The sequence below is a fragment of the Citrus sinensis genome, chromosome 9 (assembly GCF_022201045.2).
Source record: "Citrus sinensis cultivar Valencia sweet orange chromosome 9, DVS_A1.0, whole genome shotgun sequence".
Taxonomy (NCBI): Eukaryota; Viridiplantae; Streptophyta; class Magnoliopsida; order Sapindales; family Rutaceae; genus Citrus; species Citrus sinensis.
In genome coordinates this window covers 25,671,466-25,693,652 of record NC_068564.1, presented here as the reverse complement: position 1 = coordinate 25,693,652, position 22,187 = coordinate 25,671,466, and the positions used below count along the sequence as shown (strand labels likewise).

At 33.5% G+C, this 22,187-nt stretch overlaps 1 protein-coding gene and 1 long non-coding RNA gene across 3 annotated transcripts; one reads left to right on the top strand and one right to left on the bottom strand.

The window, feature by feature from the left end:
* The first annotated feature begins 4,387 nt into the window (after positions 1-4,387).
* On the top strand, positions 4,388-6,108 carry LOC102615103 (uncharacterized). Of its 2 annotated transcripts, none has more exons than XR_008052037.1 (3): positions 4,388-4,619; positions 5,481-5,587; positions 5,766-6,108. It is a non-coding gene; the product is annotated as an uncharacterized LOC102615103 (long non-coding RNA). The 2 variants fall into 2 exon arrangements; XR_008052036.1 differs by having other exon boundaries at positions 4,395-4,619; positions 5,481-5,571.
* Positions 6,109-9,404: 3,296 nt separating this feature from the next.
* On the bottom strand, positions 9,405-12,797 carry LOC102616874 ((E)-beta-farnesene synthase-like). Its single transcript, XM_015529370.3, has 7 exons — positions 12,561-12,797; positions 12,061-12,334; positions 11,407-11,779; positions 10,863-11,084; positions 10,565-10,706; positions 10,154-10,402; positions 9,405-10,041 (listed from the first exon to the last, which is right to left on the bottom strand). Exons 1-7 carry the CDS (start codon positions 12,666-12,668, stop codon positions 9,751-9,753), a joined length of 1,659 nt encoding a protein of 552 aa, XP_015384856.1. The 5' UTR covers positions 12,669-12,797; the 3' UTR covers positions 9,405-9,750.
* Between the last annotated feature and the right edge of the window lie 9,390 nt (positions 12,798-22,187).

Here is a 22,187-nt window from a genome sequence, read left to right as displayed (position 1 = left end):
TAAAATATGCTTTTAACACCATATTTTACTAAAAAAATTATAATACTAAAATAACCTTCATGTAATTTATTATTCACGACAATTTAATAAAAATAGTTAAACTATTATTCCGTTGGACACCTATCCACACATCCATTAATGATGTCATTATTTATGCTAACCTTAATTTTTCTCAACTCTTCAGTACGAAATTATATTTTAGTTAGATATCATAAAAGATTTGTGGGCAAGCTCATAACATGTATGTGGTTGCCCAATGCCGTTTAGTCTTGTCCTAACTCTTTTAGAGCCCCTTTATATTTTTTTAAAAAAAATTGTGGGCAAGTTCCAAAAACATATTAAGATGTTTGTATTAATCCTTTTCGTTATTTTTCATTTTTTTAAATATGTTAATTTATGTGCATCTTTTGCTTTCAACTTTTAAAGTGTATAAGGTGAGAAGGGAAATATTGAAGATGCTGGTTCGATGAATAAAACGGAACATGGGAGAATTATTTTAAACATACGTGCTTTGTGCAGAAAATCAATGAAAAAGGAACAAGGAAATAAAAAGTTTTGAGTATACATGAAATCTTACAGCATTTCTGCATAAGGAGGACTTGTGTGAGTTGTAAAATGGAATTATAGCGGCAGAAAAGTGAGTTGTAAAATGGAATTAAAGTGGGACTCTTTTACAATTTTCATAATACTCTTTTACTCTTACGACGTTAAGACTTTCACAAAAAACGCATTGCAATAATTAAATAACATTCTTTTTTTTCTTTTTTAAGTTTAATGTCGAAAGAGTAATGAGGTGCCTTCAGGGACAATGAAATCATAAGCAGATTTAACTTCAACAAAGTTCGAACTTTTTTTTTTTTTTTGTGGCGAGCAATTAGGTAGTTAGTTTATTTGAATTAAAAATAAAATAAATTCCGAAGAATGAATTTTTCTTTGATAATATTAAATTTCACTGTAGAAAAAAATTGCATGGATAATTATTTTACCGATACGGCAGATTTTATTTTATTTTGATTGAAAACTGCAATGCCATGAACAGTTTCTTCAACTGGAGCTGGAGTAGACAACTTCCTCAATTAATTGAATCTGTAGTGAATCAAGAGGGAGGATGATTTTAAAAGATTAGAAAAGGAATTCTGTTTTGTCTTTGCTTGGCAATTCCTCCGTGGGGACATTGAAAAAATGTTAGTACATAATAGGTTGCAGAAACATCAAGACACTTCTACCAAGTTAAGCGGCCTATTCATTCTTAGTCAGAGCCTCCTTTGAAAATTAAAGAAAAGTTGTCGGGGGCATATTTTTCACGTTAACTAAGAGATATTTGTGAGAACTTGTACTTATTTTAAAAATTTGTGAGATATTTGTGGGACATCCGCATTCTAGAATAATTGTACACACACAGAGACAAGCACGTACATCATTCTGAGTCAGTCGCCTTTGAAAATTAATAAAAGTTGTCTCCCGGCATATTTTTCACATTATCTATGAGATATTTGTGAAAATTTGTACTCAACTTATGTGGACATCTGCACTTGTCAATAATTATACACAAGGAAAAAAATTTTTTACGATCTTAAAATTTTGAGAAATAGTTAAATTTTTAATAATTAAAAGATACTAAAACTTTCTTTTTCAGCTAGAGATGTCTAATTATATTAAAATTAATATAATGTGTTTTATTTTATAATATATTAAAATTTATGTTTATTTATTTTATAATAAGAAAATCTCTTTTTTTTAATAAAGTAAGGGACAATTTAAAAAATAATAAAGCACACAATCCATACAATATATAAAATTATTTAATATATTAAAATATATATATTTCATTCTCTGGTGCGACTATCTTTTTTTTTATACGAACATGCTCTTAAATTATGATGTTCAAAAAAATTAGTTTTTAACTTTTTAAAATTATATAGTTTTATATTTTATTTAAAAATATTTTTTTTTAAACCGTATGATTTAAAAATAAATTTACATTTAAAAAAAATGGTGTGTGTATGTTCGTGTGGCCAGTTGGGCGCGGGGCATAAAACTAGTGTTGCAATTTCATTCCACTTAAATTAAGGTGAACCAGCTGCTATAGGGCTCGGGGATCTGACTGAATTGGGTCCGGTTTCAGTGCCAAATCTGCTTAAAATTTGATTGGACTCAGTAGGGCCTAAAATCAAGGCCCATATCTAGATTGGGTTGGTTTTGGGGATTGTCATGGCCCCGGAACCCAACCCAAAGTGCTTCTGGTTTTTACTAATGGTGTTGAAAATTCGTTGCGAATTCTTGCCATTTCATTTTACTCAAAGCAAATATCCACAAAAATATACTGTTTTTGAGCCATTTCAACATTTCTTTGCAGTAGTTTCTTAAAAATTTAATAAAATTACATCAATATATACATATATGAATGCTTAGCCCCAAGAATGAGTAATAGAAAATGGGCTATGTCAAGAATGCTTAACCCCAATGAGTAATAGAAAGGCACAAAGAAAAGAAATATTGATGAAGCATGCCTTCATGAATTGCAATACTTAAAGCTAGTCATCAAAGAAACTCCGAGGTTACATCTTCCTGCTACATTGCTACTCCCAAGCGAATGTAGAGAGGCTTGTAAAATTTAGGAATATAATTCCAGTGTTGGTTGTGCCTTAAAAAGATGGGTCATGCTTGTAAAATTCAGGAATTTGATTCCAGAGTCATGGTTACAATAGAAATCATTTTGAATTAATCCCATTTGGAGCTCGAAGAGGATGTGCCCAGGTCTGTCTTTCGGTTATCTTCCTCTTGCTAAATGCTCTACCACTTTCGATTGGAAACTCCATGATGGAAAAAATAACGAAGATCTTGTTCTGACTGAGGCTTTCGGTGTCACTCTAAGAACGAAAGGCGATCTGTTTTTAAGCCCTTACTCTAGATTATGAAATGCTCCATCAAAGGCATCTCATAAAATTTTTTTATAAAAAAAGGTCACCGTCACCTATTTCGTGTTGATCAAAGCGCAGATCGAATTCTCGTGGACCGTCCAAGATCTATTTTCTCTACACACCCATTTTTTTAGAATTGGTTTCCCATTCCTTATAATTCTATTGATGAAAAATAACGATGTATGACAATTTATCAGCACTTTTAATTATTTTAATTTTCCCAGTTTAGCAGTTGTTATAATTGATAAGTCCTGCTATTGTTCTGTCTGATTGCTGTGTTCTATTTTCCTCATTGGGTATACCAATTAGGCAATTACCCTTCTAGGGGAATGTAATAAGTCTTATCTTGTTATAATAATCATAGTATATCAGACTAAAAACACCTCATGTGACGAGGCAAAACGATAGCACAAAAAGTCATTTGTATTATGAGTTAGGAACCGTTTAATTGGATCGGCAGGCAAATCAATCCCACCGAGTGGAAAAAAACACAAGCCAATCCGAGATTAGCTATACAATCTGCATCACCATTAACCTCTCTGCAAGCATGAGAAATATAAAAGTGCATTTGCTTCACCAATTAAGAGTACTAATCCTTTAAAAAGAGAGTTATGAAAAGATAAATATTGTTTTAATTAACAGACACGATGAAAGCATTTATTCTTTCAAATAATCTACAATATTATTCCATTTTATTGTAACTTTCTTTCTAATAATTAATCATAGGATTTCCAAAGATTATTTTCGAAAGGGATTGAATATTGTTATTATTATTATTATTATTGAGAAGATAATAGAAGAAAACTACAATCAAGTTCAGAAAGATTCAAGATCACTGAATATTGTTATTTAAACTGAACTTGTTTGTATGAAGTGTAAACTACATTTCCACCCATCTTTTGTAATAACACGTTATAAATAACCACTATCCTGCAACAAAATTTCCACATGATGCGTTATGATACAATCCAAGCAATTCCATGAGGTGTAATATGAAATAATGGAGAAGATCTTGGCTCTTAATTGACTTAATTGAGAAGCTTCTTCATTTTGGCTGGTAATTTACATGATCCCTGATCATATCCTCATGAGATCCTCATGATTTCTAATAGTCTCTTTACGAATTAATCATATATGTATGAAGAACTCACCGACGCACAAACAAGGACTGAATTAGGATTTTGGTTTGGGGTTGCCGTAATGCATATAAAAATTATTGCAGTAAAATAAAATAAATGCTTTTCAAGTCTTAAACTAACGAAAATACATTATAATATGTATTACACCATCTAATTCAATTATATATAAAAAATGAACTTATACCTAAAATTAAAGGGTCCAGCTACGGTGCCCGAGGGATACCATACCCCCTTTATTTGTCGGTATGCTGGCCAGCCGTTAGATTTTAATGAGAATAATCTAACGGTTGGGGTTTTGGGAAGGAATAGTGACTTAAAGTCGGGCTACCATCTCAACCCGTTGCAGTAGTGCACCATTTTTATTGGTATTAGGGCGGTGAAAACCACAGCTGGATTTGCTTTTAACCGACGTTGAGGAGAAATATAAGGTAGGGAGAACAGTGAAGCGCGTTACGACGGTGTGTTACGTGGGATGAATGAAGTGGATCGCGGCTAGTTGAACATCTATGTGGTAGCATCAAAGGAAACGGAAAGACGGGTCGCGACAACAAAACTGCAGGTTACTGGAAGCTGAAATTGAAATTTTTTACTTGAATAATCCATAATTCATAATATTTGTGCTGGGAAATTATATATAGTAGAGAGAATGGGAAAATTGTAGAGTCTAGTTCATTAATTTGCAAAAAGATTTTGGGATTGTTTACTAGCAGTTCAATTGGACACCTGTTTGTTGCGTTAGGATTGATGAGAAACTTGTGGTTTTGCTCTGTAATTTTATTGGGTCAGTGATGTTTGCTGTCTCTTCTTTTATCTTCATGATGACTATGCTTTGAACCTCAACTTCTTAGAAGCAGGCGGCACCTTAAAATTAAACTTTCAATCCTTTTATTTTTATGTAATTTATATAATAATTACTTAGAAAAGACTAATAATAAATGGATTATTCAGTTGATTTGTTTTGTATTTTTGTAAGTGCATAGAATAATAATGGAATGTACAGCCGAAAGTGCAAGAGTAGCTTGGGTGTTACTAAGTATTGCAATGAAGATTAAGTTTGACAGTGAACATGTAAGGTGATTTGGTAATAGGGAAAGTGAAACTGCAGAAAGTAATAGAACGAAGTGAATCAGAAACATAAAATATTGCCATGGTAGAAATGGTACATGCTTATTGTTCGTTGTAGATCTCTTATATTGATTGTATTAGAAAAATTTTCCATGGATGTCCCATGCTTCTGCTGTTTTGCTCCCTCCTCCATGTGCACACACCATTATTTTACAACACACGCCGTGCCATATTGCCCCTGCAGCACAGGTCATTTATCCACATCTCTTATCGTCTCTATTATCCATAATATGCATTTACTAGATATTAATCTGAAATTCAATTAATCAGTCAATGTTTTCCCATTTTATAACAGATTCAGCCTACTCGATATTTAGCCAACACTCCTGCTGCTGCACATGACTTCTTCCGACTACTATCAAGCAGCAGTGATGACAATTCAATGAGTTAGTTTGTTAAAATGTATTTCTTTGTTCAATTTTCACTTACTCTTTCTTTTTATGCTTCAATAACTATGTTTATTTTATTGTAATTAATTGTTTAATTTTCACTTACTCTTTTATTTATGACGCTTCAATAACTAAGTTTATTATATTGTAATTACTTGTTTATTTTTCACATTTTTTTCCTTAATTTGTAGGCCTGTAAAAGTGACCCTGTGCGGATATGCCTTATTGATGGCAACCAACTGCTCTGTCCTCCAACATTGCCCATGTCTTCGATCTTCCTATGACTACAACCAAAATTCATCGCTTTGGTCAAATTAAACCAACGCCGTCCTAGAAACTTCTACCACCATATTTTTACCTATTATGTGTGCTCTGTATTTGCTCTTATTTCACAATATGACGGACTTATAACTTTGTGTTGTTAGGCATTCATTGCCTTTTGGAACATGCTATAATGTTGTCAAATTATGGCGTTATGTGTTTGGAACTTATGTCGTATTTTTGTTATATCTATTTAATCATTTACATTTCTTAGATCGCCAACCTGCAACAGCAGTTAGAGCATCTTTGCAATATTCCATATATGTTTCAAGTATATTGATCAAAGCTGTTGTCCATTTTTCCCTTTCATTTACGTTTGCATCACCTTTTACTTCATTTATGCTTACTTCCCCTTCAAACACAGTTCAACTAAATGCTTCCATTGATAAAATATACTTGTCCATATCTATTTCATTCCAACTAAGGTTATCTTCTATTCAACGAACCAAATTCATAGTTGTTGGCCATATAGACCTTCATGTGTTACTCGGCTATTCCATTTCAGAGATGTTTATTATTTCAAGCCCTCAGTTTAGTGATACATATATTTTACCACATGCGTCGGTTTTCCAGCTGCCATTTATTCCATGTCTGATGTTCCTTGAAGTTATTATCCCATTTCGACACCATTCCTTATTTGCTCTTGGTTTTTTTCAATTTCCACTAGTCATTCAAGTCATAACCATGGATCACTCAACTTCAACTTAAATTAACTCCATATGTCTTCAAACTGAACGCAAATTTCACAGACTTGCAATCCACCAATCTTCCGAATACGATTATGAAATTCTCCCCACTCCACATTTTGTTTTGGGGTCTTTCTAGTTCATTGTTTATGCATCCATATATTTGTTTTACTCCTTCCTATTTGTTTTACTCCTTCCTATTTGTTTTGATATTACAGTTTCGGCCTCCACTTCTTAGTCTTTCACTGTTTGTTCGTTTTATCTTTCATTTCCATTCTTTCGCTTTTACTGTTCCTATTGTTGCATCCATTACATGCCTCCTTCAACAATGAAATTGTTACTAGCCTACGTCATATAGCCGACTTACGAAACACTTGCTTCTACTTATACTTGTTTTGGCTAACTTTATTATTCTTATCGAAACCAACATTTTCTTGTTTCCTTAAACATGAAATTTGCAACGTCAACAGTTCCAGTTAGAGATGGCAGAAAAGCCCGCCCGGACCGGATCCGGACCGGACCCGGCGTGTGCGGTCCGGGTAAAACCCGGACCGCATGAATGGAAAAAGCGGGTCCGGGCATTGATTTTCAATGCCCGGCTGCTTCCGGGCACGGGTCCGGTCACAGCACCAAAAACCCGGAACCCGGACCCGTGCCCGGTTTTTTTATTAAGTTAAAAAAAATATATATATATAAAAGAAAAGAAAATTTTCTTTGCCCAATTGCCCCCAAAACCGAACCCTAAATCGCGATTGCAAGTGAACAACGCAGCACACATCCTGAAATCTCCGAATCGGCGGCACCTTTCTCCGTCTCTCCACCAGCAGCCACCACCCACCGGCACCGATGCAGTGTTGACCGCGCCTCTCCCTGCACAAACCTCTTACAGTCTTACCTTGAAATGATTTTTTTCCAGTGCTTTCAGCTTTGCAGATGTGTGTAAGTATGGCTCCCGTACCGTTTGAGTAAGTATGGCTCCCTCCACGAACCTCTTACAGTCTTACCTTGAAATGATTTTTTTTCCAGTGCTTTTAGCTTTGCAGATGTGTGTAAGTATGGCTCCCGTACAACTTTGCAGATGTGTGTAATGATTAACATGTCTGCATTTTTGTATGTTATCTTTTTTTTATCTGAGCTTTAATGGCAAGCAAGTTTTTGCTTAGGGAATGTGCTTTGAACACTGCCACCTTTCCTCATTTGGTTGGTCTATCAAAGCGGCAAGTTTTGTTTTTCTTCAGCTCTAAATTTAATAATAATAAGCTAAGCAGAGCTACGCATGTGGATTAATAAATTCAATAATTATCTCCCATGGCCGCTTTTCTGGGAAAGAGATCCCAAAACTTATGACACTTTCTTGGTTAACACTTATCAGCTGTGGCGGTGGCAAACATACCCTCGTTTCATTTTCAGCTTTGAAAATGCGGGTAGAGAAAACCCGGAAAAAAACCCGTGCCCGGATAGTGCCGGGCAAGTACCCGGCCCGCATAAAAAAAATCCGGGCACGGTCCGGATCCGGGTAGCTATGAGTGACATGCGGGTCGGTCCCGGGCAGCCCCAAACCCGGACCCGACCCGAACTTTTGCCATCTCTAGTTCCAGTCCTATGACCTGCACTCCCGGTTTCCTTGACCTGCAACGTGGCCTCTGCACACCTGCACGATCTCGTCCTTTTCCATCCAAGGGCGACATCACTACACGACGAAAATAGGGGGTACCGTGCCCAAGTGGCACGGTAGACAGAGCCCTAAAATTAATAAATTAACTATTAATGCACAAATCTTAATACTAAAGTAAAAGAGATATTTCGTAAATTAACACATAATAAATTATACTTAAAAATATAAATTGAAAGTTCATAATAGAAGATTTCATATTAAATAATATGAATTTAAAGAGGTCAATACAAATAATTTAAACTTGAAAAGAAAAGAAAAGAAGGTGACGAAAGCAAACAGCCAAAGCAAACTTGAATCTTGACCAAGTAAACCTCGGATCCTAGGCAGGAAAGAATTTGAGAAATTAAGAAGAAAGTTGAATTGTACATGCGGACTAAAATGATGAATTCAAAACTTGAAGCATTTATACGGGATCGTTTTGCTTATTAATTATGTTTTCGATTTGTCACGGGCTGGTCATGCGGCTTACTTAAACATTAAAACGGCAACACGGGATGACGTTTTAAGCAACGCTTAGGTGACGCACTTGAGAATGCATGTTTAAAAGAGAATCAAGTTAGGTGTAAAGCCGTTATCCATACGACTGAATCCTGGGCAATCCGGGTTTGTTATCGGCTGTTATATAAGCTGATTGTTGAGGCAGTTTCAGCAAGAATTAGAGAGCTCTCTAGAGAGAATTAGTTTGATTGTTATTTTTGATCAAATTCTTGTGTTTCTGGTCTTAGTATTGTTGTTGCAAAGTTCTTAAACAATCAATGAATAATCATTTGTTCATAATCATGGGCGGTGTTTGATAGCATGGAGAATTTAAGGCTGCACAGACACCACATTCCGTTTAGTTATGTTATGTGAAATAAACTTAAAAGAGGAAATAGAAGATGAAGACGTCAATTTCTTTCCCTTATTGCAATCTTATCTTGGTAGCAACTCCCCAAAGAGAAATTAGATTTTAGTTGAGAATGCTGAAGTTGGATAAAACTTACACAAAGTTAAAGCTTCCTAAGAAATTTGAAGCTCAGGTTCATACAATGAATCTGTTGCTGCATTTTCTGCGTAATGGTTCCGAAATAATTTTATTGTAGACTTGGACAGAATATAAGCCTTTATCTCCTTGAATTATACATTCAGATTAATGCAACGATCTAACTAGTCTATTTAGTTGTAAGGGCCAAGGTCAAGTTAGTTTTTCTTGCCAGCTGAGGAGACCACTGTAATTAATTTCAGCATCTATCAACAGAACATTGAATTGGTTATAGCATTGGCTAATTGGCTTAAGCCACAATTTCAATTGCAAAATTCGGTATATTGGGTACTTAAGCTTCAGAAATTTATTGCGATGAAACCTGGAGCTTCCAGAGACAAAGATTCAAGCTAGCAAACCAGGTATAAACAGAGCAACGGCCCTGTTTCCTGTTATTAGTCTCAAAGCGATTCGTGTGGAAATGATTCATACATAATATCCTCCATATATTTTTATATATGGAACTAGTATCTTCATAGAGTAACGGGGTCCTTAAGCACTAAGGCAACTTGGTCTTTCATCAAAAGTGGTTGCGTGTAGCGATCGCCATCCTCATACATAAAGTGGCATACACGAGCAAGATTAAGAATTCGCTCAAGCAGAGGCAATGACACAGCAGTTGGACTCAGAAGCTCTTCATTTATATCTTTCCACGCATTATCAACTTGTATCCTCAAAGCCTTTTTTGCCTCTTCCTCCGATACACCATGTTGCTTCATGTAGCATTCAACAGCTGAGGGAATATGTCCTCTCTTTTGCTCAAACTACGTCCACCATCATCAATTCATGCAAATTCGTTGTAATAAATTAATTTATATGAAGATATTAAATTTTTATTAACCTCAACCGATGCGGGATATTGTCCCTAACACGTACCTCATGGCTAGCTATGTCATCCATCAGTCTGCCAATGGTTTGCGCAGCGACTACAATCTTAGGCTTTTTGATTAGCCATTCAAAAGCCTCCTTAGTTGCAATATCACCCATGTCAACGAAGGAAGCCGTTGCAAGTGTTAAAACACCGCTACTCCCTAAGGCAACACCTTCATATTCCTCTATTTTTGGGAGAAAACCTTCATGTAACCACTTGGCTTCGCTAAAGTACATCATAATTGATTCTTCCATCTGAGGAACATCAATATATATATATATATACAGCCCAAGCCAAATAGTCAATAGCAATCCCCAATGTATAGGCATGCCCAACAACAAATGAAAGATGGAGAATTTTTTTTTTTTTTTTTTTTGATGTGATGAAAGATGGAGAAATTGATAGCGAAATGATACCGTCTGTTTTACATATTTTACGCCATATGACGATCTTCCTTCCTTGGCCAAGCTTTCCTCAGCTTTGTCGTAAACATCTAAGAGTGACTTATAAATGAATTTCATGTATTCTGGTAGTGTGTCTATGGCGCCAATGTCCCATCTGAATTGGAAATCAAATAAGCATCCTAAGTCGGACTTGAGTGGCTAGCCAAATAATGAGACCAAAGGCCACTTCGCCATGCCGGAAGGGCAACTATGCTTTAAGTCTAGTAATAAATAAATAAGTAATTCAAAATATTTAAACAGAAACTCAAACCTTTTGACTGCCTCTACGAAGAGCTTGAGCTCGTCATAAGTACCGTAGGCGTCGAATGTATCGTCTAGGATGGATATCATGCTTATTAATTTGGACATAAAAATTCTGCCAAAGGCATATTTGGGCTCATAGTATGCTCCCATCAATATCCAAAAATATAATTCTACTATTCTGTCTCTTGCATAAGCCAGCTTGGTAGAGAAATCTAAATCTATCCACCACCTGAAATAAATTTCGTGTAAAAGATTCTCTTTCTTCTAAGTTACGGAAATTAGAATCTATTGCGACCAATGCATAAGAAATACAAAGAAACGAATAATTTGGCTTCGTCGTTTAATATATATAAGATTGGTTGATAAAATTAATCCTCCCGAGTTTATATAAGGACATTCTATTTAGGGAGAATAACACTTAACTTTCTAAGTTTTATTTTAAAACTTTTGCCATTTAGCTAGGTTCCCAATATTTTTACCTACTCTTTGTAATGCTGACGTTAAAGTAGTGACAGGAAAAACATTTTTTTTTTGTTAGAATAAGATCATACCTGGTCATGTCACTTACTTCCTTCTGATGTGCTGCTTGTAACAAATTAAAGTCCAACTTTGCAAACTTGAGCAAAGATTTATCATGCATGTCACCTCTTGAACAGACATCCAAAAAATATCTTGCCTCTAACCTTGGTAGGGCTTTACGGAGTGGGAGTTTGAGAGCATGATTTATTTGCTCAGCAAGATTAGGGCTAGCGTGAGACACCATTGACTTAAGGTGAGTAGTAGTGAAAACTATGGCTTCATCTAAAATATCTTCTCCGTTAATGGCTAGGTGTGCTGCCTCATACAAACTTAGCATGACTTGAACATCATTGATCATGGATGCCTTGAATTTACCTTCATTATTTTTAAACTTCTCAAACACATCTGCTCAGATCACATCCGAAAATAATAAATAAATGTGAGTCTCGATTAAAAAATCATCTAACAATTATATAAGCTTAATCAAAATAGCCTAGTGAGCGCCGGTGCCTACCATATGGTGAGCATGTGCAGACATTGCAAAATTTCATAACATTTTATGAATATTATTTAAACTGTAGATTAATCAGACGACATCAAGTGAAACTATTGGTCACCATGATGTGAACACTGTTGCCCACTAGATTATTACTCAAAAGCTTAAGTCACAAATATTAATTACATACCACATGAAATCTTAACTCCTTGCTGCCTAAGAAGTCGAAAACTAAGAGAAAGGGTGTAAAAATCATCACCACCGATATTGTCATTGTCAAGGTGGTCAAGTATTTTTTCCAATTCATCTTCAATCTCTTTTTCAAAGTGATAAGCTACACCCAACCGTTGTACTGCATCAATCAAGTGTAGTTTATCGGCAATTTTATCCGCGGTAGCCGTTATCATCATCCTGACCTCTTGTTTCAGCGCTTCATATAGTTCCTGGGTCGTAGCATCAATTGCCTGCGTGCACAAATTAAGAATAATTACTACTGTTCGAAATGAAAATAATTTTTACGAATCCCATGATTTTAGTTTGTCTTCATATTCATATGATACATGTTCCTTACAAATTACAGCACATGCGACACGAGCGCACACATACATACGTATGGCTGACTATACATATCGGACAAGTCTGGTGATGAAATATATATAATTTATACAGAACTCTGCCTGTATATATCACCTTGAAATCAGAAGCAGATTTCAGGAAATGGTTTCCCCATACAGTAGGACTAAAACCTGCAATCGGACGAACAGTTTCTTCAACTACTGTTGGAACTGGAGTAGACATCTTCCTTACAGACAAAACAAATCTACCTTTTCTTTTTTTTTTGAGCAAACCACGGTGAAGTCAAATCTAAATTGATTAATGTTTTACTGAATCGTTAGCCAGGATCATTTAAAAAATAAAAAGGTTTGTATTAACTAATAGGTTGCAGAAACCTTGAAACACCTCTGCTCTATTTATAGAAAACTCAAGAAGACTGTTCATTCTATTCGTGCATATCCACCTTTGAATGGGACGCGCAGGGGTCGGTGTTAAAAACAATTTGTGGTAGGCGCCGTCTTTTGTTGAATTTTGTTGCAAATATTTGACTATAAATATTAAATTCAAGAGAAGAAGAAGAAGGGCAATGCATGCCATTTTTAGGATCCCATAGTAAAAAGGACTAAAGAAAGAGCTAGAGATCAGAAAGAGGAAAAATGTTTTTTTCCTAAAGATAGTTTCCTGTGTTTGAATCGCAGAAGCACACTCTACTAGGCAACAATAAATCAAAGGATCCTTAGTGTATATGGAACCCTATGACTCACGTTTGTATACAAGGAAAACAAATAAATTTAAAGTTTTTCATAATAATTTGAAATCATTATGGCGTCAGATCTGAACCAACTCTTTCTCAAGGGGCCATTGATTCACTGACTGTGCATGCTGACACAATAATGTTCACTAAAATAATTAAGGTCTTCGCAATAAAATTTTCTTTAGACGATTAGAATTGACTAGCAAAATGTCACTTTCCACGACCAAAGATAAGATTGTCTGAAATGCTGTATATTTTGCGACTAAATTTATTTTTGTTGCTATATATATGTTTTTTGCGACCAGATTATGATTGACCGCAAAAGAGTTTATTATTTTTCTTTTTAATTTTTTAAGCATTTACCGACCACATTCTTATTCGTAGTAGAAAATGTTTGTATAACATTAGAAATTTACTTTCTTTTTATGACCAAATACGATTTTTGTCCCAAAATATCTACCGTTTTACGCTCATGGCAAAATGTTAGATTTTTTGGCGGTATATTTCCCAACTTACACTATTTTAACAATATTGTATTATAGTTTTTTCACAACCACTTACAAATGTGATTGTAAAAGATAAAAAGTGTTAACATATTTACTGACCACCAACATAAAATTGTTTTCAGATTTAGTCAAAAAGGGAAGCACAGCACAAGATTATATTATATTTCCAACCTTACGCTATTTTAACAATATTATATTGTAGTGTTTTCACGACTACTTCAAATATGACTGTAAAAGATTAAAATTTTTGGCATATTTAGTGACATAAGTGTTTTCAGATTTAATAAAAAAGAAGCAAAGCACAAGATTATCACTCCAATTTTTCAAATTTACTATTTCGTTGTAGAGGTAATAATTATGAATTATATATTATTACAAAGCTACATATGTTTAGGTTTTAAAAAACTTTATGGAACCAAATTTGAACTTCTCTTCTTAAACATATTCAAGATATAGTTAGTAAAGGTCAAAACTATAAGAATTTTGCATAAGGTTGAAAGTTGTGAATTAACTGGCATCAATTCATCTAGAATCATGAAAGTACATGTATATCACTGGAAATCGCTGAGTCAAGAGTTTAATAAACTTTATGGTGTTTGATTTGGTGTTTTCTACATCAAAATATGATTAAATGAGTAGTGACTGCTCAAATTTGCTGTTGAAACCGACTTTGAAATTAAATTATTTTTTGCTTTGCTCTCTTCTGCCTTGTTATAGTTAAGACTTTCAATTCACGTTTGATTTGATTTCTAATGAAAATCATATTCTAAGTTTGGAGGAATATATCAAGTTATCTATATAAAGGTAATAGGTAGTAATTTTAAGATGAGTGCGTGATTTTTATATGTAACTTAAAAGGGTGCTTTTGTATTTAGAGTTCTTTTTATGTAACTCTATATTGCTTGGGTGAATTTCTTAGAGCGATAAGTTAAAAAGCCCTATATGTCTTGTAGGAAATCATATTGGGTGGTGACTATCTGTATCTCTTTATAGTACTCTTGAATAATGAGATTTGGTAGGTCAAAGGGCTTTATATCTCTCACAGGATATCTTTGAGTGGTGAATATCCATATCTCTTTATAATTAATCCTCTTAAATGGTGAGCTTTGGTGAGTCAAAGAGTCTAGTTATCTCTTGAAAGTCATCTTTGAGTGGTGAATTTTATGTATCCTATTGTAATCCTCTAGAATATTGAGGTTTTATTCCTATATTGTGGTTTATTTTAATAATAAAAATTTATTTTATCTTTAGTTCGGTGTCAACTACTTTAAAATGTGGTCGCAAAAGATAAAAAATTTTGGCGAAAAGTTTACCGACTTACGTAACTGAAATTAATTATTTTAAAATTTATTGTGATGAAATTATAGATTTCATCACAAGACTTCATTTGTCCTCTTATCTTCTTAAATCTCACTCTCATTCACTCTCTATGTTATCAACTTATTTTTTCTTATAATCTTTTTAATCTTTTTTTTTTCTTCCCTTGATTCATCTTATTCATGTTATACATTTTATTTAATTATTGTGTTTATAAAAGTTATTTTACTTTTTTGCTTTATTTGTTTTGTAGGAATTAAACATCGAGGATCATTATGCAATAAGATGAAGAAAATGAAGAAATTATGAATATCGTATAATTGTAATATTACATTGTTATTAAATATTATTATGTAATTGTTCTAAATACTACAATCTCATTTGTGATAGTTTTTGTGTATTATCAATTAATAATAAGTTAATTTAAATTAATTCTTCTACTTTCATAATGTTAGTTGTTATTGTTTTAAATTCTTAAAGAAAAAATTAATTTTTTTAAATAAAGTGAATTCCAACACATTACATCAAAACATACTATTATTTTTAAAAAAGAAATTATAATTTTCAACCAATATAAGTACGCAAAAAATATAAATTGTGACAATTAAATGGTCATAAAATAAATAACTAAGACCAAAATTGTTGATTCTAGACCGATAAAAGTTCAATAAAAAATCACCAAGATCTGACTAAACTCTCTAATTGACGATTTAGAAATAACAAACAAATCACAAGCAAGAACTGAAGACAGAAACAAGTAATATAGAAACACAACTTAAAGTGGATCGGTTTGGAAATAGCTTACATCCACTGAAAAACATGAGCAACAATCTTATTTCAATCACAGAGAACAAGATATCAATCTCAAGAAGAAGATACAAGCTTTTCAAATTAATTGAATAGCCTCTAAGACTATATATACAAATCTTGAAGACTCTAGAAAAGTCCCTCACTTGCTAGCTGCGTTCTAGGTTTGTTATAACAAACCCAGCATTTTCCTGCCTTGTAACTATCAGTTAACAACCTTCAATCACATGCTTAACTCGCCCTTCAAATTAGTGATCAAAACGACTGTCAATATAGAGTAAGTGAAATCACGTGAAGAACGTGTGATTTACTTACTAGAAATGACTGTTATTATGTGGATGTCATATTCTCCTATTTGACTCAGCGATTGACAAGTCATACATGGTCGAGGCCACAAAGCGACATATCACCACCTTCTAAAATTCAGTTTCAAGCTCACACTTCAACATAAACAAAATGATATTTAGCGACCACTCTATTCGTTGTTAAAAGTGTTATTTTGCGACCAAATTATACAGTGGTCGCTAATAATTTTTCATGAACTTGCAACAGTATTTTTTTGTCATATTTTTTTAGCAACAAATTATGTATTACTTGTGACGAATTTATTGGTCGCAATTGACCATAATTCTCGTAGTGGTTTTTTGCTATGGCTTCTATCTCAAAATTTGAACCAATTTTTATAGTGGTTTTTTACTATTGCTTCTAGCTCAAAATTGAACCAATTCTTTCACTTCAAAATTTTCAATGAAATTGATTGGTCGTGAACAGCGATGATAAAGTTTTGCATCTACCATGTAACACTCTCTACATGAAGAGCGTGGGTGAAAATTTCATTGAAAATTTTATTACCTTCAAATTTAAAAATGAAGACTAATTTTTACTCTTGTTGCCCACTTTCTAATTTTTAAATGAAATTTTCACGCATTTGCAATTTCTAAACACAACGCCTTTGCAGCCTCTTCCTCTGATACTTGATGTTTCTTCATGTAGCTAGGCATTCAATAGAGTTGAAGATTGAAAAGGTGTTTGATTACATAGAAAACGAGAGAAAATGAAGAAGAATTAAGAAACAGATCTGAGAAACTTCTACTATTTCATTAATCACAATACACACATAATGTGTGGTGAAATGCTCCTTATATACAAGTGCTGAAGCTCAGCTAAATTTCTGTTATAACTAACTAAGGCTATTAACAAAATATAGTAAGCAAATATAACAATTTCAACTAATTAATCACGTGTACACATAATTTCATAATCGCCAGGCATGACATGGCATGCCACATCATCAACGTGTAACTGATTGATACTGCTACTATCATCTTCTGCTCTGCTGACTACACTACAAGTGTGAGCTTCTTTAACAAATAGTAGAGGGAATGTGTCCTCTCTTTTGTCAAACTGCACATAACATTTGCAATTTGTACAGACAAAAATATAAAAAAGGAGGGGGGGGGGGGGGCGAAGAAATATATACCAATATTATAAAAAAAAAACGAGAATTAATGGTTGAAATTTATGATGTATATTGAATATTGTTGTGTTAAGAATGTATCGTGAAAGCATGATTTTATAACACATTGGTTTTTTTTTTTTAAAAAAAAACGAGAATTAATGATGCATAGCAGGTATATGTCATGTACTTTTTTTTTTCTCCTTTTAAGAATTGAAATGATGTTCTTTTTAAGTTCAAATCTTATAAAACGATGCGTCGTTTTGTAATGCAATCCAATGAGGTCATGACAAACATTATCATGGCTTGAAATGACGTAATTTTAGCCATGAATTTATTTACTTGAAGTGTACTATTGAAAATTTCTAAATGCACCCTTTATAAATTGGGAAAAATAATATGGATGGTCGATATATAAATAGAAAAGGCATATATTGAAAATCCCTAACCTTAAATGCAATTTCCAAACACCACGCGAGAGAGAAGTTCGTAAAATTAATTTATTTTTCACATCAATTCATTCATTTTCTGGAAGTTGATTATTTATTATTATTATTATTATTATTTGCATTTTTTTTTTACTTTGTTGGTGAAATTATGTAGTAATAGGGTTATATGCACTTGATGACAACACAACGTACCCTTTACACGTAATAAAATTTGAGTCAAATTATTTCGCCTGGCACTCAAATCTCGTGGGATCGTACCCCATTCTGAAATAAAATAGATAAATTGCAGGGCTGCACGACTTGAGTAGCTTATAATTTCAGTTTTACTGTGGCAAGTTATTTTATTTAGGAAAAGTGACACTTCAGTCGCTTACTGAACATGTTTCAACAATTTAGCCCAAATACATTTTTTAGTACCTCATTTCTTCTACGATGGTACGGTCACACATGGTTGAAGGATAAAAGTTACATTTTAATTAGCTATATTAACTAGTTTTAATTAATTCACGTAGATCTATAAAATTTAATGAAAATATTACATTTATCCTTCAACAGTGTATTTTTTCTATTAATATTTGATAAAAAATTGTTGAAATGAGTTATTAAAAATTTTAAAGAACTAAAGTGGTAAAAATAAGTTTTGACAGGAACTAATGTGCCATTATGTCATTTGTTTGTTTATTTGTTCATTAAGGATGGTACGCCATTATTACGGTAGGAAATGATCATTGGTTTTCGATTTATTTTCATTTTAGTGGATTTAAGAGAGATTGGCACTTTCCTTCTTGACATGTTCAGTTTTTAAAATAATATCTCAGTTCCTCTTTATAAAGTATTATCCTCAGTTTTTATTGTGCTTATAAAAGTTAATTAACTTTTTTGCGTTATTTAATTTGTAGGAATTAAACTTTGAGGAGTATTACTTTCTAAAAAAGTCAAAATATTAAATTCCTTCACCATTTTTCCAGCAATTTTTCTTCGGTCGAGTTGTGGGTAAAGAAGGTCATCTTGAAAAGAAAAAGCTAAAAAGTTCGAAAATTTGAAAAAATTGTTTGTAAACAGATCTTCTTGGTGAAAACTGAAAGAGTTAAATCTTTCATTAAAATATATTTTGATTTGAGTAATCTATATTAATTTCATAATACATATAAAAATAATTGATTTTTTTATAAGATTATGAAGATTGATGAAGATAATTTTATTGATGATATACAGTACAATTTTTATGATGGGTTAATATAAAAGATAGGGAAGATTGCCAATTTTTCCTCTCTACCATAATTAATGTCTATCATTTACCCGTTTATTATTTTTATAATAACGAATAATCCCTCACATCTCACAACATTTCTGCATAAGGAGGACTTGTGTGAGGCCAGCGGCAGGTCAGTCCACTCGTGCTCTATTGGCAGAAAAGTGAGTTGTAAAATGGAATTAAAGTGGGACTCGCTAAATTTAACGTTAAAAAATCGGTGGGTCTAAATATTGTAAAGCTGAGAAATGCTAGTGTGATGTTCTGCCACGTAACATAAGACTAGGTTTAAATATTTTTTTAATATTAAATTTAATATATCCCAAAGTAGAAAGTACCCCACTATGAAATTTTTTTTTTAACTGATTAAGAATCATATTACTGTATTACACTGATATTTACAATTGTTATGACAGCAGATCAATACAATGATATTTACAATCAGATATATAATTGGAACTTATATTATTATATTTAATTAAATGAAGTACATGCCCAAACAAATAACTATCATTGAGGAGGGGTGCCTCTACTCCACTCGCATTCCGCAAGGGACACAAATTTTATAAATATCTCCTCATAATTAAATTTAATTGAGGGAGATTTTTTAAATTTACGGGGACTCGAACCATTACCCTCAAATTCATGCTTAACTTTAAGGATAATAATTCACTATTGTTAACATAAATATGTTAATAATATTGATTTTGATGATAACAAATTTTAAATGTATTTTGATAAAAATATTGGAGCTATTTGTTAATAAACGAAAGTCTTGATAATCATTCCATTCATTCTTTCATAAAAGATGGACCTTCAAATTCAAAAATGATTCTCTGTAAAATCTGTTTTAAAGTGTGATTCTGGAAATAAACGGTAAACTGTTTATTTAAACGGTTAACCGATTATTGCCAGAAAGCAACATATTGCCTAAGCTCTAACCGTTTATGAAAAACGGAAAACACCAAGGATGGAAAGGCAACTGGAACTTAACGGTGAACCGTTTATTTTAAACGGTTAACCGATAACGTCCAGAATTGAAGTTTGTCCTCCTCTGGCACTGATTAACAAAACCTGATAAAGCTAATTTGTTTTACAGGTTACTGGAGTCAAACGGCTTACTGTTTATTACAAACGGTTAACCGATAATATCCAGAGAAGCCACTTCACGCAACTCCTTAACCGTTTAGTATAAACGGATAACCAATGTTCATCTTGCAGGTCTCTGGAAGTTAACGGCGAAAGGTTAATCCTAAACGGTAAACCGTTTATTTGAAATCTGGCTCAACGGTAACTTTGACCAACCAAAACGGTTAACCGTTTATGGTTAACGGCGAACCGTTTTCTGTCCGACAGTTTGTAACGGCTAGATTTTCAGCTCCAGATATAAATAAGCTCATTCAAATTCAAAGAAAATTGATCACAACACGACCTTTGAGCAAATATTCGAGAATACAATCTTCATAGAGCTTAAAACACATTCTTGCTTCATCTATTCACATATTAAGCATCATTGTGTAATCTTATATATTGTGAGAGGCAAAACAATTTATAATCTTTTACTTTGAGTGATTGTAAGTGTTGGGATACACTTGGGTTAAGAGATTGGGGATAATCTCTTGTTGTAAAGGTTTATTGACACATTGGAAGTCAAGTGTAAGCATTTGAAGCCTTGGAGGCTTGCTTAGTGGAATCCTCAAGCCCGGAAAGCTTGGAGGCGTGGACGTAGGCGAGGTTGGCCGAACCACGTAAAAATCTCGGTGTTTGAATCCCTCTTCCCTTATCTTTTTATATTGTGATCAACTTAATTGTTATTGCTTTGAATTTGGATTATTATTGTATTAAGATTTTCTTTAATAAATTGAATAATTTTTTAGAATCCCAATTCACCCCCCCTCTTGGGTTGCATACTTGTATTTCAATTGGTATCAGAGCCTTGTTCTCTTGTTAAGACTTAATCGTCTAGAGTAAAAGATCAATGGCAACCCTAAATGACTCAACCTTTAGAGAAGGGCAATCCACAACTAGACCACCATTTTTCGATGGTAATGACTATGCTTATTGGAAAATTAGAATGAGAATCTATTTGCAAGCCTTAGATTATGAAATTTGGGAAGTTGTTTGTGATGGTCCATTCATGCCTACGTTTAAAGATGAAGTAGGAGATGATATTCCTAAACCATCGAGTCAATGGAGTGAGTTAGAAAAGAGAAAGATGTCTCTAAACTCCAAGGCTATGAATGCTTTGTTTTGTGCCCTTGATAAGAAAAAATTCCATAGAGTATCTAGTTGTGAAAGTGCACAAGAGATATGGAACACACTTAAAGTTGTCTATGAAGGGACAAATCAAGTAAAAGAGTCTAAAATCAGTAGATACACTCGTCAATATGAGTTGTTCCAAATGGAACAAAATGAAAATATGTATTCTATGTACACTAGATTCACGGACATAGTGAACACCCTAGGTGCCTTAGGAAAAACCTTCTCAAATAGTGAGAAAGTTAAGAAAATCATTAGGTCACTTCCAAAAGAATGGAGACCTAAAAGAACTGCCATTGAAGAGGCCAAAGATTTAAATACTTTACCTCTTGATGATTTAATTGGCTCTCTTATTTCGTATGAAGAGGATTTAGCTGCAGAAAAAGGACATGAGGAGAAGAAGAAAAGCATTGCTCTCAAAGCTTCAAAATATGAGAGTGATGGGGAGAGTGAACCGGATGATGAAGAGCTAGCCATGCTAGCAAGGAGGTTCAGAAAATTCTTCAAGAAAACCGGAGAGCGAAGAAATTTCAGAAACTTCAAGAACCATAGGGAGAAGAAGGAGGCAATCACATGCCATGAATGCAAGAAGCCTGGACATATAAGATCAGAGTGCCAACTTCTCAACCAAACATACAATTCTTGCAACTTGGGATGATAGTGAGGAAGAATCAAGTGATGAAGAAGGATCGCAAGAAGTATCAAACCTAGCACTCATGGCAATAAGAGGGGATGATGATCTCAATGAGGTAAGTGATCCCACCTATGATGAATTGTATGATGCTTTTAAAGATTTGCATAATAAGTTGATGAAGATTCGTAAAAAGAATGTATGTCTTAAAAAGGAAATGGCAAAGCTTAAAAATGAAAATGAATCTCTAAATGCAAGAATTGTATGTCTAGAAGCAGGGAACAAAACACTGCATGATGAAATTGCATTATCAAATGAGAAACCTAACATC

Coding starts and splice junctions, on each gene's coding strand:
- LOC102616874 (XM_015529370.3), bottom strand. CDS start 12,668: ATGTCTACTCCAGTTCCAACAGTAGTTGAAGAAACTGTTCGTCCGATT. Junction 10,707..10,862: donor TTCGTAGAGGCAGTCAAAAG/GTTTGAGTTTCT, acceptor TTTCCAATTCAG/ATGGGACATTGGCGCCATAG. Junction 10,403..10,564: donor TAAAATATGTAAAACAGACG/GTATCATTTCGC, acceptor GATGTTCCTCAG/ATGGAAGAATCAATTATGAT.